General features: G+C 37.1%; 1 protein-coding gene across 19 annotated transcripts in view; it reads right to left on the bottom strand.

Annotated features, from left to right (window-relative positions):
* Positions 1-15,909, bottom strand: part of LOC5577794 (transient receptor potential cation channel trpm) — a 384,986-nt gene that overhangs the window by 11,345 nt on the left and 357,732 nt on the right. For 15 of the 19 annotated variants that reach the window (XM_021843253.1, XM_021843248.1, XM_021843247.1 and 12 more), the window contains 4 exons: positions 12,609-12,665; positions 1,122-1,151; positions 436-576; positions 206-363 (listed from right to left, as the gene is read on the bottom strand). In XM_021843253.1, the coding sequence (XP_021698945.1) occupies positions 206-363; positions 436-576; positions 1,122-1,151; positions 12,609-12,665 (386 nt within the window). The remainder of the gene's footprint in view (positions 1-205; positions 364-435; positions 577-1,121; positions 1,152-12,608; positions 12,666-15,909) is intronic. The other 4 variants (XM_021843242.1, XM_021843244.1, XM_021843245.1 and 1 more) reach the window with 2 other exon arrangements.

Raw genomic sequence — 15,909 nt, 5'->3', positions numbered from 1 at the left:
TTAGCCGTCTTTGGTAATACATTGACCCAGATTTAAAAAAAAAATCAGGTCAAAAATCACGCATTCTTAATATTTGATAATGACAAGTTTGACCAGTTTTGATAATGACAAGTGTTTTGGAACATGTTTTAGAGTCCCGCACCCATTTTTGGACTACCCATTTAAAGGAAAGGTTCATACTGATAGCAGTGATCCAAATACTTACGAAATAGCAACAGGCTCGGACGATACAATCTCCCTTATTTTTTCACAACCTAGGGTGGCAATGTATGCTATCGAATATGCTTCCTGCCAGCTTGGAGTGGGCTCCATCCTTACCAGTACCGTGTACGTAAACAGAACCAAAAATAGTACATACGCCATCTGAAAAACATTGAAGAATCGTTAGATTATTACGTTACCCTACAGTATTGGACCCCACCGGGAGAAACTTACCGAATCGGCCCAAAATTTCGTAATGGGTGCTGTGTAGAACTCGTAAAACTTTTTCTTCAATTTAAGTGGCCGTTGATGGCGCATATCGTGATCGTACATGTAATCCTTGTACTGGGTATTTTCCGAATCCGTCAGCGATACCTTCAAGAAGAGAACTCTGTATTAGATGGCTGTAGTATAATTGCTGAGTTTATACAATTCCAGAAGTTGTAAGTTTAAAAATTACGGATCAATCAATAAAATTGAGTCACACAGAATGTCTAACCAGTTCAATGGTGAAGCCTTATATGGGAAATAAAGTGAATTCAATGAATCGAAAAATGGTGCAATAATTATATTGAATTGATTGTGGATGATATGTTGGCATCTGGTGAACTTGAACCTAGGTTGAATCATTGATAAATGTCTAAGATTTTTTGTAAACCAATTTCAAACCAAAACCATGCCAATGTTCACAAATAATCTCTAAGCTATTTAAATGTTACTAAGTTAATGACTAATTACTGAAGCAATTGATTTTTGAGCCAACTGAAAGAAAAATGGTTTCGCATGTGCAAACGAAACGCAACTGAACCTGTTAGAAAATAACGACGAAGGAAACTGTGTCACATCAAGAATGTCGGACAAAAACGAATCGTAACTACACAATATCTAGCGCAAAATGATGGTATGGTACTGAAACTAACTTTTGACTTCAGACATCCGGTCAGGCCTACCTACGAAATTCAATTTGCAAAAGTTTAGCCAACGAACAGATAACTGGGTATTTGGTAGTGAGTAGCTTATGGTGGAGTTGGTGTACGTTACAGACCGCAACATAAGAGTGGCTGGATAGTGTAGCGAGTGAAGTTTGGAGGAGATAGAGGACGCGGCCCATGGTACTATTTGATTTGAGCTATGTTTTACGTGGAAACAAATATAAATGTATGCACAAGTACTTTATCATTTAAATATGTATTGTTGGAGAGTTTATATTTTTGACACTTTTATTAAAAACAACCATAATTTATATAAAACATACTTTCTATTGGTCCAAGACAAATAACGATATAAGTAGCATCAATCTATGAAATCAGAAGAAATATTTGAATCAGTACAGCTTTCAGAGCTATTTGATAGAATTCAGTCTTCCGTTAAAATCAATTATAATAACAGTCTGCTTCCTGAGGTAACTGAGGTATGTCAGATGTGAAATTATTTTGTAATATTGGCGTCCAACTGCTGCCTGAGGAACACCAGCTCTTACAGAAAATCTTTCAGACTTGGAGTTTTGATAATTACCCTGAAGTGTAAGATTTAACAGATAACTTTGGATCCTAACAATGAATGTTGGAAAATTCAAGTTTTATAAATTTTAAAATCAAGCCTTCATGCCAAACTTTGCCGAATGCTTTTTCTATGTCCAGAAGAGCAAGACCATCATCAAGACAAGTAGGCCTTGACCAGGCTAAACATTTTCTTTTTCTCTGCTTTTCATATTTTTTTCACCCATTTCAGATACAAATTACCTGCGAGGTTTTGATTTGCGATACGGTGGATTTGTTGGGATCATTTATTTTTCTCATATTCCTCAATTTAACTTTATAAGGAAAAATAGGAATGCATCATCTGGAGTAGTATTCATTGGTGTTTGTGAAAATATTGAATTCAAACATTTGGATTTATCTTTTCAGTTACATATAAAATACGTTGCTGTATATATTAGAAAAGAAAAATGTGAGTTTTCCATTTGTTTTCATATCCTTCCAAATACAAGTTTTATTTTTGCTGATCCAAATAATAGTGATCATTTGTCTATTTCAATTGGAATTCAAACATCTGAACACAGTAATATATTACAGTTCTGATCTCTATAGAAATGAAATTTCGACCAAATGTTCTTGTCTCATATCTTAATCATTGTTCATTTTTGTTAGATTCTACTGTTAATATATGAAAAACCCCAAAACCTTTCTGGTGATGGGCTAGTGGTGTAGCCAGGAGGAGCTCTGGAAGAGGAAATTCTGTGCGTATAATTGAGTTAATTGAACATTTAACTAGAAGATTTGTTTCAGTATGTTCATGACATACTTATGCAATTGAACAACATTTATTTTGGTGTCAATATTCCGTGCATTTCATGGATTTCTCATTTCTTCCATAGAAGACAAGAAATATTTATCAGTAGTGTCAGAAATGGATTATAAGGGGTTGATAGAACAATGTAGAAGGCATGGAGATAAGAACCGTTCTGACAAGAAATGTTAACATGCCAAACTTTCTAAGTTCATTATGGGGCTGTTTTTCAAGAATGCTAATGCAAACATTTGGAAAATTGACATAATTGCTGGTATATGAAGCAATAGTATAGCCAATAAGAACACCAATGCCAACGTATTTTGGCACTATACTCTTAGTTAATTATTTTCCGGTTTTTTTCGAACACATAAATTTAATGTATACAGTTTATATGCTTGTTAATTTTAGATATAACAAAATAAGGAAATCAAAAGTGAAATAATATAAGGAATAGTTATATAACACTACAGTTCATTTTAGTGATCGGATCTTTTTAGCGGTTCAGTGGCTCAGCGGCTTGCAAAAGAAAAGCGAACGGAAAAAAGTGGCTCACTCCCTGTTGCGCAACTTACGTCGTACCTTTCATATCTTTCGCTCTGTCATTTTTCGTACATTCTTCTCCATAAAATCACCAGTCACTCGACCGATTACCTCTACCCGTACCAAAGGAAGAAGCAAAACGTGCTACTCCATTCAAGTGAGCACTTTTTCTCTTTATCTATCCTCTGCCTGTCTGCAAGTGAGCGGGAAAAATTTGTCCGTCTATGCTGAGAGCGCTGAGAGTACGGAGCAGCTTGCCTGTGTGGCGTGGCGCGCAAAACAAGACAAGCATTCAAAGACCAAGAAACGAACGAAAGGAGGGAAAAGAATCGATTCGTTTTTTTCGGTCAGTCTTCCCATGAACATTACCGATGTTCAACTTGGGTTCGTATCTTTCTACTCATGTTTAACAGCAAACGCACGACGACAGAAAACTCGCATTGCACATTGAATCCGGTACACTTGAACTTCGGTTGAACCGAGGTTTGAAACGTCGGTTCAAACCATGGTACAAAACAAACCGTAAGAAAACAGTTCAAATGCACGCTGATAAAATTTAACTTGAACTTTATGATGCTTCTCGTGACGAGAATCTCGTCACAGATCACACATTATAGCTTCAAGCTAAGTATGCTGTTTTGGTCAAGAAAGGAAAAGAAATTCCTTGACTGAATGAGTCAAGAAATTTCCTATAGTCAGCCCATTTGAAATGACATTTCTTTTCAACTGCGTACTGCGAACAGAAAAAATGTGATTTTCTGGACCATTTCTGGGAAGAAATTTTCCACGCATCGAGATAGGCCATTCCTCTTCTCGTCAGTAGCAAACCAGCCTTCAGGTAGAAAATTATAAGCATGCGTACGAACTGACTAAAGCCGAATGCAAGGCAAACAACGCGTTGCTACGGGAGAAAAAAAAAATACAAAACAAAACACACTGATGCTGCCGCGTACTCGTGACGGTGTACCGTGGTGAATCAAAATCCGGACGGTATCAATATCCGGACACTCTGACATTTTTCTCCAATTGCAAGTTAAATTGAATGTTAATATCTTTGGTTTACACTTAATTTACACTGTTATCAACGTTGATCATTTTCCTTTCATTGGTAATCTAGTTACCATTGCCAGATGATTGATAGACATGAAAACAAAAGTGTACCCCCAGTTAGACGTCAATTCATCCTCAGTGCTAGTTAAATTTTAAAATCAATGACGAACGCATCACAACATTTAGTCAACGAAATAGTGCTGAAATTATATTTTTTTGATTAAAGTTTCATAAAAGTGAAGAAAAACGATTATTCAGTGATTTGGCCACCAAGCGGCCTTAAAATATAGTGTGTATTAACATTTAAAGTAGTGCATGAAAGCTGTCCGGGAACTCAGGCAAGTGGTTTCAAATCCGGACAACATTTTAAATCCACATGTTTTACTTGTTTGAGCTTGTATTTCAATAAAATGAATACAATACCAATACAACACTATTTTAAGAAGTGTTATTAGTGAATATAAAGCCTTTTGTTTGCCTAAAAACAATTTATTCGCATAATCAATGAACCAGTTGAAATCCGCAGCGCCAAATCAGATATTTTTTGCCTAGTGAGGTAATCAAAACCAAAAGCTGTTTATTCTTCATGCAATTATGTAAGTTGAAGCTTAAAATTCTTATATATGTGGCATTTATCGATCGAAAACTAAGCATTAACAAACCTTTTACGATTTTTTCACGTTGAAATGTAGCTGTCCGGATTTTGATTCAAATATGTCCGGATTTAAATAAAAGCTTGCTTCTGATGTCCGGATTTAGGTACAAGACTTATCTCATTGTACTAGCAATTTATACGCTCTAATTGTAATTTTTAACGTAAAGTTTATCATTATTAGCCAGATATAATGTATAAATGTCTGTTGGATAATTGGACTTCAACTTGACTCCATGAAAAGTTATTCAAAACTGAGTTTTAAGATTTGCCCTTGCTTAAGCGTCCGGGTATTGATGCATCACGGTACTGTGCGGTTGTACCGGTTTCTAAACATCGCACAGTACGTTGAATGTATGGAGATGCTGGACAAAAATCAAAACTGGAAGATCAAGCCATTTGAGCACCTTGGTATGGAAGGGAAAGTTGTTTCTGGTTAAAAGAGCTACAATTTGCATAAACGGTATATAATATACGCATAATCGCAAAATTGTCTCAAGCGCCAATATCATTATTTTCCAAGAAATTATCAATATTTGAGTATTTTTTATATAAAATTTGAATAAAATCGGTTTGAACTTTGTGCATCGGTTTGAACATTGGTACCCAAAATATAAGTTCGGGTTTAGGTGCTGCTTCGTGAGCTGCTTTGTGGTATCGGTTTGAACACGAGAACAGGGTTCGAAGCGAGTACGAAAACACCAGTATCCAACGTGTTCCCAAGTAACACGCATGTTATAATTGTGTATTACCAACTAAAATATGACTAATTTTGGTCATATATCAGTCGATTATACACAATTGTAACATGTGTGTTGCTGGAGTTTGATGTTCGTTTGGGAAGACCGTTTTCGGGTGAACTTTTGTCTGACGTGCTGAATAAATGAACCGACTCTCGCCAAAAAAAAGAGCCATGAATCACTCGTTCTTTTGAGTGATCTGAATCTTTGATCAGCCTCGATTCTTTTTGCCCATCTCTAATACAAACTATAATATAACTACATAAGAACTATATTCGCAAAATAGAAAATATATATCTGAATAATCTAAAAAAGTTGTATTCCAAAATATATTTTCATTTACGCCTGACTGACTACACTACTGGATCACTTCCCAACATATTCTGCAAATCTACACATATTTGCAATCTAAAAAACAGGCCAATTTGTAACCTCGAAGAATTTTATTGGAAGCATTCTGTCAGTACGATTTGTATCTTCATATTTTCTAAATTATTCAACTATCCCCTTCTCAAGCCCTTTAATACAACACTATGAAAAAACCTTGAGTTTTTCTAAAGGGTGTCCACGATGTAATTACCACACTATGAAATTGCTCTAACTTTTTAATCGTTGGGTAGAATTTAATAAAAATTTGGGAGGATTTAGTTCATAGTGCGTTATTTACATCCTGCAAGTTTTGAAGTCATGTGATCAAAACTCGCTGAAATGGAATCGAAAGAACAGCTCGTGCGTGATAAAATCTTGCCATCGTTCCATCGCTAAAGAACCAGAACAAGTCCACCATAACCCGTGTCAGGAAGTTGTACCTCAACATGCTGACGAAAGTTGAATGCTGCATCATGGACGACGAAACATATGTGAAGGCTGACTTCAAACAGATCCGCGGCAACCTGTTTTTCACGGCCAAGGATAAGTCCAGCGTTCCGGAGCATGTCCGCACTCAGAAGATGTTCAAATTTGCGAAGAATTTCCTGGTTTCTGCACGTGCGGGAAGCGGAGTGCACCTTTCGTGACTCAGGACATGATGAACGGACAGGTGTACATGAAAGAGTGCCTCCAGAAGCGCCTGCTTCCTCTCCTGAAGGCCCACAAGGTCCCAACAATCTTCTGAATTGGCCTCATGCCACTACTCCAAGGACGTGCTAAAGTTGTATGCTGACAATAAGGTCAATTTCGTGCCGAAAATGTTCAACCCTCCCAACACTCCGGAGCTCCGCCCCATCGAGAAGTACTGGGCAATTATGAAGCAGCACCTTCTTAAACGACCTAAGGTAGTGAAAACAGAAGAGGAACTGAAGAAAGTATGGGTTTACATGCAAAAAACGGTTGATTCACAGGTTGTGCAGAATCTTATGGCCGGGGTTAAGGCCAAGGTGTGGGCATTTGCGTATGGACTATAAATAAAATAAAAGTAAAATGGTAAAATGAAGTTTAATAGTTATATTTCAATCCCTGAAAATTTGATGGAAATCGGATGAAAACTCGAATTTTGCGAATCAATTTGGTGTGGCAATTTCATCGTGGACACCCTTTATTCTATAATAGAAAGAAGAAAACTATGAAGTAAACGGAACATTAACACCCAAATAAACTTGATTTTATTGGAAAAGTATGACAAGAAGAACCCTTCATGGTTACGCCTATGGCATAAAAATATATTTTAGACATACATTAATGTTAATTCTGTTCGCTATCATCGCAATGAATAACCATTGCAATGACATCTTGTAAAATTTTCAATTACCCCGATAATATGAAATTCAGAGTCCCTCCTGGCTACACCCCTGATCTATCACCCGAAAGACTTTGTAGTTTCTCAGATTTCGAGAATCTAGAATCTAACAAAACTAGTCCGGTCTTTATTGAAAAAAAAAGTTCAAAAAAGACAGAGAGACTTTATTATCAAAGTTGTGGTCTGTAGCTTGTAATTTAACCTTCGGGCTGTCGCGCTGTTGTACTTTGTTCAACAGTTGTAATTTATTTGCTATCATTTTGCAACAAAGATATCTATCGACACCAAAACATAATGTATTCCTCAAGAATCTTCTTAAGAATAATTGTTAAAAACAGAATTGATTCGGGCGTTCTTTCAGCAGGGCAAATAAAAAGCTGATTTGCCGCATGCTACAAAGCTATAAAATCAGTAGTTTCTCGATTTTATCACTGCTCGTTTTAATAACGCTTCATTATATCACTCTCGATTTTAGCACGGTTTTCTGTTCGATTTAATCTCACCACAATAATTATATGAAATTCATACATTTTACATTGAAAAACGAACCCAAACAATCAACATCATATTCATTTGGCCTATGCCTAACGTGCTTTTCATTTTATTGGCCTTATTTCTACCATACAAAACTTAAATTTTGATGAAAATTATATGGCAGAAAAAAAAACATTTTCATATCACGCTTCGGTATATCACGCCAAAATTTTTTTGTGTCCGTGATATAATCGAGAAATTACTGTATATAAAACATACAAAACACTTACAATTACGGTGATTTCTCCACATTGGAACAGAACCAATTCCAAGCGCCCGTTCTGTCTCTTGTTTTCACTAATTATCTTATGTGACTTGGTTGGCAGAACGGGGCATGACAGAGAAACATAAAGTACGAACAATAGTCATCAACACAAATTACTCCGACACTGCACAGGGGTTCACAAAATATATTCTCACGTAGCAATAATACTCGACAGTTTTTATTATTTATATATTATTTATAATGCGGTAAAATCAACAAATGTACATAGAAGTCGCATAATAATGAACGCTCTATATACGGTTCGAGTAAACCGAGTAAACAGTTTGAAATCGGTATATCTCAAAATCCAGATAATTTAGAAACTTGGGGTCTTTAGTAAAGTTGTGCTGGAGGTGAAGCGCTATCTTATGGTACCTCATTTAATTCTGAATTTGACCGCTAGGTGGCACTAGCGGGCATGGAAGTTTTACTTTTGTTTTGCAGATGTTTCAGGATCCTGACCGTTTAGAAGGATGGCGTCTTCGGCAAAGTTGTTTAGTAAGTTAAGGACTATCATTGTTCGAGCTAGTTGGTTCAAAATTTTGCCACTAGGCGGCGCTAGTGAGCATGAAACTTTTGTTTTGCAGATATCTCAAGAGTCTGATTACTTAGAAAGATAGTGTCTTCGGCAAATTTGTTCAGTAGCTCAAGGGCATTATTTGAGCCAAGAAATAGGATATTTTGCCACCAGGCGGCGCTGGTGAGCATGAAATTATGGTTTTAACGGAAAGTGCAGGATCTTGACTTATCAGACAGGCACCTTCGGCAAAGTTGTTCATAAGCTCAGGGACTATTATTATTTTACAAAATCTCGAACTTCAAGGATTGAGCAAAGAAAAAATTTGAGCTACTGAACAACTCTACCGAAGACGTCATCTTTCGAAGTGATCAGGCTCCTGAGAAATTTGCAAAATAAATGTTTTATGCTCACTATCGCCGCATGGTGGCAAAATTTTGAATCAACTAGCTCGAACAATGATAGTTCTTGAGTCACCGAACAACTTTGCCGAAGACACCATCTTTCTAAGGGGTGCACGACGTTAGGCATAAATACGTTAGGCATAAAGATGTTAGGCATAAGTACGATAGGCATAAATACGATAGGCATAATGGACGTTTGGCATAATAGATGTTTGGCATAATGGACGTTAGGCATAATGGACGATAGGCATAATTTTCAAAATGAAAATAGAAATCGTTTACTGGAAAAGTGTATTGACTTTTTTGACAATTTTTTATCCTATCTTCATTAACGTGATTTTTAGCCCTGGGCTAGTTCATCTCGGGACCAACAGCTTTACTTCCCTTCCGAAGGAAGTCGTAACTATGACTTTGACGTCATAAGTGACTATCTCGGGGTTGGGATTTGATCCCAGGTCCTCAGCGTGAGTGGCGTGAGTTCTAACCATAGAGCAAAGCCAAGTTCGGTTCCTAGTCGATCCAGGATCTTTTCGTTTTCTTCACTTTCTTGGCCATGAAGCATAATCGTGTATCGTGCCCAAATGAGAAAGCCAAGAATAAGAACGACGCTGTACATGATCTGTTGCTCATCTTTTGGGTTTGGTTCTACACATATAACTGGCAAATTTTTCATCAGAGATTATCACTCTTTAAATTGGAGGCTGTTCTTTATAGTTTTGATGTCAACAAAGTTATTGGAGTTAGTGCTGCTAATGTCTTAATCAGAAAATTTCCCTTCTTCTATAAATAAGCTGTTCTTTCGAGACATTAATGTCATTATTGCTTTTAATATTTCCATCATACATTTTCCCTTCTTTGAATCATAGGCTTTTCTTTATACTTATACGATTAATTAAAGGATTAAGCGTATAAGTATAAAGAAAGGATTGGAGGAAAAGACTGTTTGAGAAATCACCTTCTTCCAATATATGTTGTTATTTGTATTTTTATTTTTCTAATAGTTTTTGGAATTGTAGATGTAAATATTTCCATCCGAAATTTTCGTTTTGACTTGCTGTTGATTGATTATGAGTAACACTGGGTAATCAAATAAGTTGTTGGAGCTCTATGCAATAACATTAGGAATATCATTTTTCTCCCAAATGCACACCACGTTCAATGCTGAATACTGTGCTATGTTGAATTTGAACTTGACTTTTGCAATTAAAATACATATCTGATCAAATTTTAATTTTCAAACTCGACGAATATCGAGGAAATTGATTGAAAATCATCGAAAATTGTTTGCACAAGTAGCAAAGGAACCGTTCTCACTACATTTAATTGACGAGCAGACTCGAAGTACCAATGTAACGCCAAGAAGATAGTTGTCATACTACCAGAAAATTATTGCTGAAGATAATGTCACCTATAATAACATAAATTCTTGACTTGCCTCTCGATTATTGTCTTCAAGGTACTCATTTGCACTAGAGGTATTAATATTTATATGGAAGATTTCCCTTCTTTAGAATTAACTCAAATATGTAAGAGAAATATAACAAAAAAAATGTCATATACTCATTAAAATAAACATCTTTAGAAACAAATAACACTTTGATTGCACATCGCAAATTTAAATTGATACTTACAAAAATGGATTGAGCTGGAATGATAACAATAAAAATGACAACCAATTTTCCTCCATATCTGTCATTCGGTTCATGGTCACATTTCATAGCACCGAAAAAAAGTCATTTAATACCAGCCAATCAATCCACCCTTTCGTAACGCTTTTTGTATGAACATCGCACTTTTTTATGAACTGTTACACCTTAAGGACAGATACCCACCCCCATCAGCATAATTGAATTTGTAAATGGGCCCGAAAATTGTTCGATATAAGACGAGTTTCAAATGACACACGCGCAAGTTATTTTATGCCAAACGTCCATTATGCCTAACGTATATTATGCCTAACATCCATTATGCCTAATGTCTTTATGCCTAACGTCCATTATGCCTAACATCCTTATGCCTAACGTCCTTATGCCTAACGTCTTTATGCCTAATGGGGTATACTCCTTTCTAAGTGGTCAGGATCCTGAAATCTGCTAAAAACCGTCTGATGCTCATTAGCGCCGCCTAGTGGCAAAATCTCGAATTTCTTGGTTAAAATTGTGATAGTCCTTGCACTACTGAACAATGCTGCCGAAGACGTCATCTTTCTAAGAGGTCAGACTCCTGGGATATTCGCAAAACCAAGGGTGTTGTACAAAATACAACGCGCTACTACTCTCGTTACAAAAATTCGCGCGACGACCGAAATTAACATGGAAGCCAAAAACAATAATTGATATAGTTTATCGCATAAAAAAAGATTCATTATTTAGGGGAACGCCAAAGCCTCCCTTGGATACGCTTATGCACCCAGGGATTCAAATAGTTTTTCATTCGTATTTGAATGAAAAATATAAAAATATTATATATATACAAATTTACAAACACCAGTCTTGGGTATAAAAGTCGGTAGTTCGGTTTTGATTGGAGCCCATTAACGTTCATGAATCCGTCATTGTAATCACAGTCATCGTCGAAACCTTAGAGGCGGTTTTTCTGTTTGAAACTATTTAAGGTGGAGATGAATCGAAGCCAAACCTCAAATTTTCAAGAGCACGAATCTGGAGAACCGAACACCCGTTTGAGCTGAAAACTTAATCGATTGGTCACCACCAGCGAGTAACCAATCGATTAAGTTTTCAGCTTAAACGGATGTTTGGTTCTCCAGATCCGTGCTCATGAAAATTTGAGGTTTGGCTTCGATGCATCTTCACCTTAATAATAAATAAAAAAAATATTCGATGAAAATGTGTTCACTGTGTTTCGGTTAAACAATAGAATACAGAGGACAGATTCTCATGTAAAGTTTCTTGATCGTGACCGAAAAAACTGCTCTTCGAAATTCCCAAATCAATGAATAACGTGTAACAGAACAAAGTACAATTATTGCTGCAAAACACTGCAGCATTCACATAAATACACATCACTAGATTTATTGAACCGAAAACTACACATTTTACAGACTAACGTGCCCCGCTTCCAGTTCAGTGCATGATAAGTCAACAGGTTGGAAAACAAATTCAATTGCATGGGACTAATCTACTTTGGGACTGCCCTTGTCTCGTCAGATCCAGTTTTAAATGGTTGGATTTAATTGTTGAATGTAAACCTAACTGTTTTGCCCTCCGGAGGTTGAAGAAAGCATGATCAAACGGATGAAATGCGTAGGTATTACAGGTTCGGGTTTCAGACATCCTTTCCATTAAAGACCACCTAGAGGCAGACGGTTAAGGTTATAATTTGTAAGTAGTCCAAATCCCCTCAGGAATCCGGATGGGAAGTTTTACTGCCGAAGATTGGCTTCATCGCTGCTCGGAGGACTTGTCTCTTGCACGTGGCGATGAAAACTCGATGAAAAGTTTTGATGAGTTAGCAATAGACATGTGTGCGATTGTTACAAGAAGTGGAAAAGCTAGCAGTTGTAAGTCGTGTGTTTTAGCGAGGTCAGACAAGTGTGACATAGGGAAATTGTTATCTTATATCTGTGGTGAGGGGGGTTCCGTGAAGAATGGGTTAAATACAGTGGGGGGAAAACAGTGACAGTGGGTATTGAGTTAAAAGCTATTTTACAAAACTTACTTTTCCGTTCTCCTGCACTTTGGTATCTTTCATAGAGTACGTGTCGGACAAAAGCGCCTGAAGCAGGTCGAACAAGGTTTGTTGGTTTTAATGTTTTTTGAATTGTTCAATTTCTCGAACAGTAGCGGCATTATTGGTATTTTGTTTGTACAGAAAGACGACGCGCACACATACACATAGAGGACACGTGTCGACATGATGTCGAAGATGGATGAAGAAGCGAAATCGTTTTGGTTTGTTTTTGGTTTCAAACAGTTCGAAAAGAAAGAAGATAAAAGAAAACAAGTTAGAATTGTCTATGACGGTATGGAACAACATCGTTTTTATCGAAAAGGATTTTGATTATTGCAGCAGTTTGAAAGTTTGAAAAGAGGTGGAGGTTACATTTAACATTTGGAGATAGTGACGACCGTAAATACAGGGAGCCAATCCACTGGAGAGTGTAAGTTGACAAAGTGTAGGTGAAGCATTGTGGAGGGGTAAATGGAGTGATGGGTGAAGTTTAAATCTTGATTTGAGTGGAAGCTTTTAACATAAACAAGTTGAATTGGTGCAAATAATGTTAATTTTGTAGCAAATAGAAATGCGATAATATACCATGCCAATAACAGGATCGCGGTAAATAATATATTAAATGTTTTTACATAGAAAGTTTTTGTTACTTATATTAGAAGATCAAATACTAAGGTGTTCGGGTCCATATGATCCGAAACGTACTTTCAAAGCGCCATACATTTTGTTTGTCCTCTGAAATTTGGTGTTTATTTTTTTTTTGTGGGAAATTAGAATCCGAATTAAAAAGTGTAGAAAAGGGCAGTGATGCTGATACTCATCACATCATCTGGAGCAGCTCAGATATCAATTTGAGGAGCTCCAGTCCTAGGGGTGGGACAGCTTTTGCGAGATCCAGAGTAACTCTGAGTAACTCTTGTTGCTTAAGTTAGAGCGCGCATAGCAACCCGTGTTATTACCCATTGTCATAATGTTGAAAACAATTCCGTCAATGAGGTGCGTTTATGGATTCGGAAAGTTTTTTTGTTTCTTAATTTGAGTGAAGTTAATGATAAGTTGTACAATTGTAATACTGCTTTCGATTGTATCGCTATCTACTGGGATCGCTTTTCCACTGCAAGGGATTGACGTTAATCCCATGATGCTAGTCTACATTCAACGGCTTCTCATGGAACGGATCTAATGATATCGAGTTCCGTGGACTTCCCTGGAGTGACACGAAAAGTGGAATACCCTTTTATGTCCCAAAACATCTACCAAGAACAGATTGCTGAGTAGAAGTGGTTGATGTTTTCATAAATTTCTATTTCCAATTCAGTCCAGAGAACGTTCTGCAATCTGCTTTCTTGCTGTGCCATTTGGCGTTACATGCGAGTTATGCTTTCTGTAAAGTGTGAACTGTACACTGAAAACATTTGGGTAGATTTCGAAGATTGAAGTCCTGCCAGCCGTCCTAAGCGATTTCAATTTTTTTCTTGACTTCACTGACATTATCTGTAGTGAAAATTCACATTACGAACTATGCATAATGCCATTGATGTGTTGCTTATAGGCTTTTTTTCTGCTAAAACTATGAAAATTTGAACTGAAACCTTGAAATTTGTACTTTAGCCGTACTTTTAGTTTGGTCAATTATGATGGATAAAAGATTTGACATATTGATTATCTCGCATAATTGATATCCTTTGCTTTTAAGATCAAAGTAGTCGTGCATAGTTTTGAGTAAGATGTGAGTAACTCAAGCTTGCTCAATGTTCAAAGAGTAGCTCTGTGCAATGCTGTCCCACCCCTTGCTCCAGTCTTATGGAATGCTTAAATAGTTCAAATCTTGGATTACTTATTTCAGGGAATGGCCCAACCTTCATGGTATTTGCTAGAGAAGAAGTATTAGACATAATGCTCTGCTTGAACAGAATCACGAGTTGACGAATTGGCATGTATCAGATGATGAATCATTATCTTTTCATCGCTACATCTCTATATGAACATATTAATGTAAATTGGCAGACTTTGCATTTGTTATAGGTGCTGCACAAACTGGGAATTGGTTGTAACCAAATTCTATGGATTCTCTCCGTCCATTGGAAATCCTAGTGATTTGGATGTATCCACTTCCGGTGAATTGGGACACAATTGTCCTTGCTTCGAGTGAATTCCACAATTGCTTGTCACTTTGCTTATAGGAAATGTTCATCACAACTCCCTTCGCGGGACGAGTGGGCGTCTGGCTATTTGTAAAGGAATATGTCAGATGGTCAGGCTGCTTTTAAAGCTCTTGCTTCGGCCAACTCAAGGTCTAAGCTTGTTATCGCACGTCGAACTCAATTTGAGGAACTGAATTCAGTGAACTCTGTAAAACTTGCATGGGTCCTTGCTATTCTTCCATTGCTGGGAATGAATTGGCTTATGAATTAGCTCGCAATGAAGTATCGCATGATTTCATTGGCTCTCAGGCAGCTATTCCAATTTCGGAGTCTTGGGTGAAGCTTCAGAAATTCTTGGGCGGCAACTCAGCACCAACAATATTGGAATAATTTTAAGTCAACAAAATAGTACATTACTGAGCCATCCCAAAGGTGGCTAAGTATTCAACAAATCTGTCAAAGCAGAATTGCAGTCTCTTGGTTACAACCTTGACTGGCCACTGCCGACTGAAATATCACATGGCAAATATTCAATGTGTTGATATATTTATGTGTGATAGTTGTGATTCCGATTATGGAACTTCTTATCACCTGATATGTTACTATACAATCTTCGCGTAATTGCGATTCCAGTTACTTGGTAAACATTTATTAAGTGAAACTAATTTCAGAAACCTGAATCTTCAGGACATTCTGTTATTCTCAACCCACTGTGGTAATGAGCTATAGGCTCTCTTTACGCTCATGCGTTTTGCAGTGCCATTTTCAGGGCGCTGTTCGAGCCCATTGTGGTATGGAGCTACATGCTCTCAATTCGCTTATGCGATTTTTCGTCTTCAAGGGACCCCACTCCTATTTCCTCCCATTTCCTCTCCCATCGGGTAGATGATGAAATAAGCTCAAATACGACGATGGCACAAATCTCCCAAATCGCGGGGAACGTGCCTCTGGAGCCGGCCTTCTGATGATTGTCTATTACATTCATTTGCGTCCTCATCTCTTTAGATCATGTTTTGTATCATGGATCTGAGCTATTCGTCATCTTCTTTCAGCAGCTTTTGAAGAACCATGAAAAGTTTACTTTCCATGAGAACATTCAACGTTTACTCTAACTTTGCAGAACATTTGAATAACTTAGAGATATT

The sequence above is a fragment of the Aedes aegypti genome, chromosome 2, assembly GCF_002204515.2.
Source record: "Aedes aegypti strain LVP_AGWG chromosome 2, AaegL5.0 Primary Assembly, whole genome shotgun sequence".
Lineage (NCBI taxonomy): Eukaryota > Metazoa > Arthropoda > Insecta > Diptera > Culicidae > Aedes > Aedes aegypti.
This window is presented reverse-complemented; position numbering and strand designations above follow the sequence as displayed.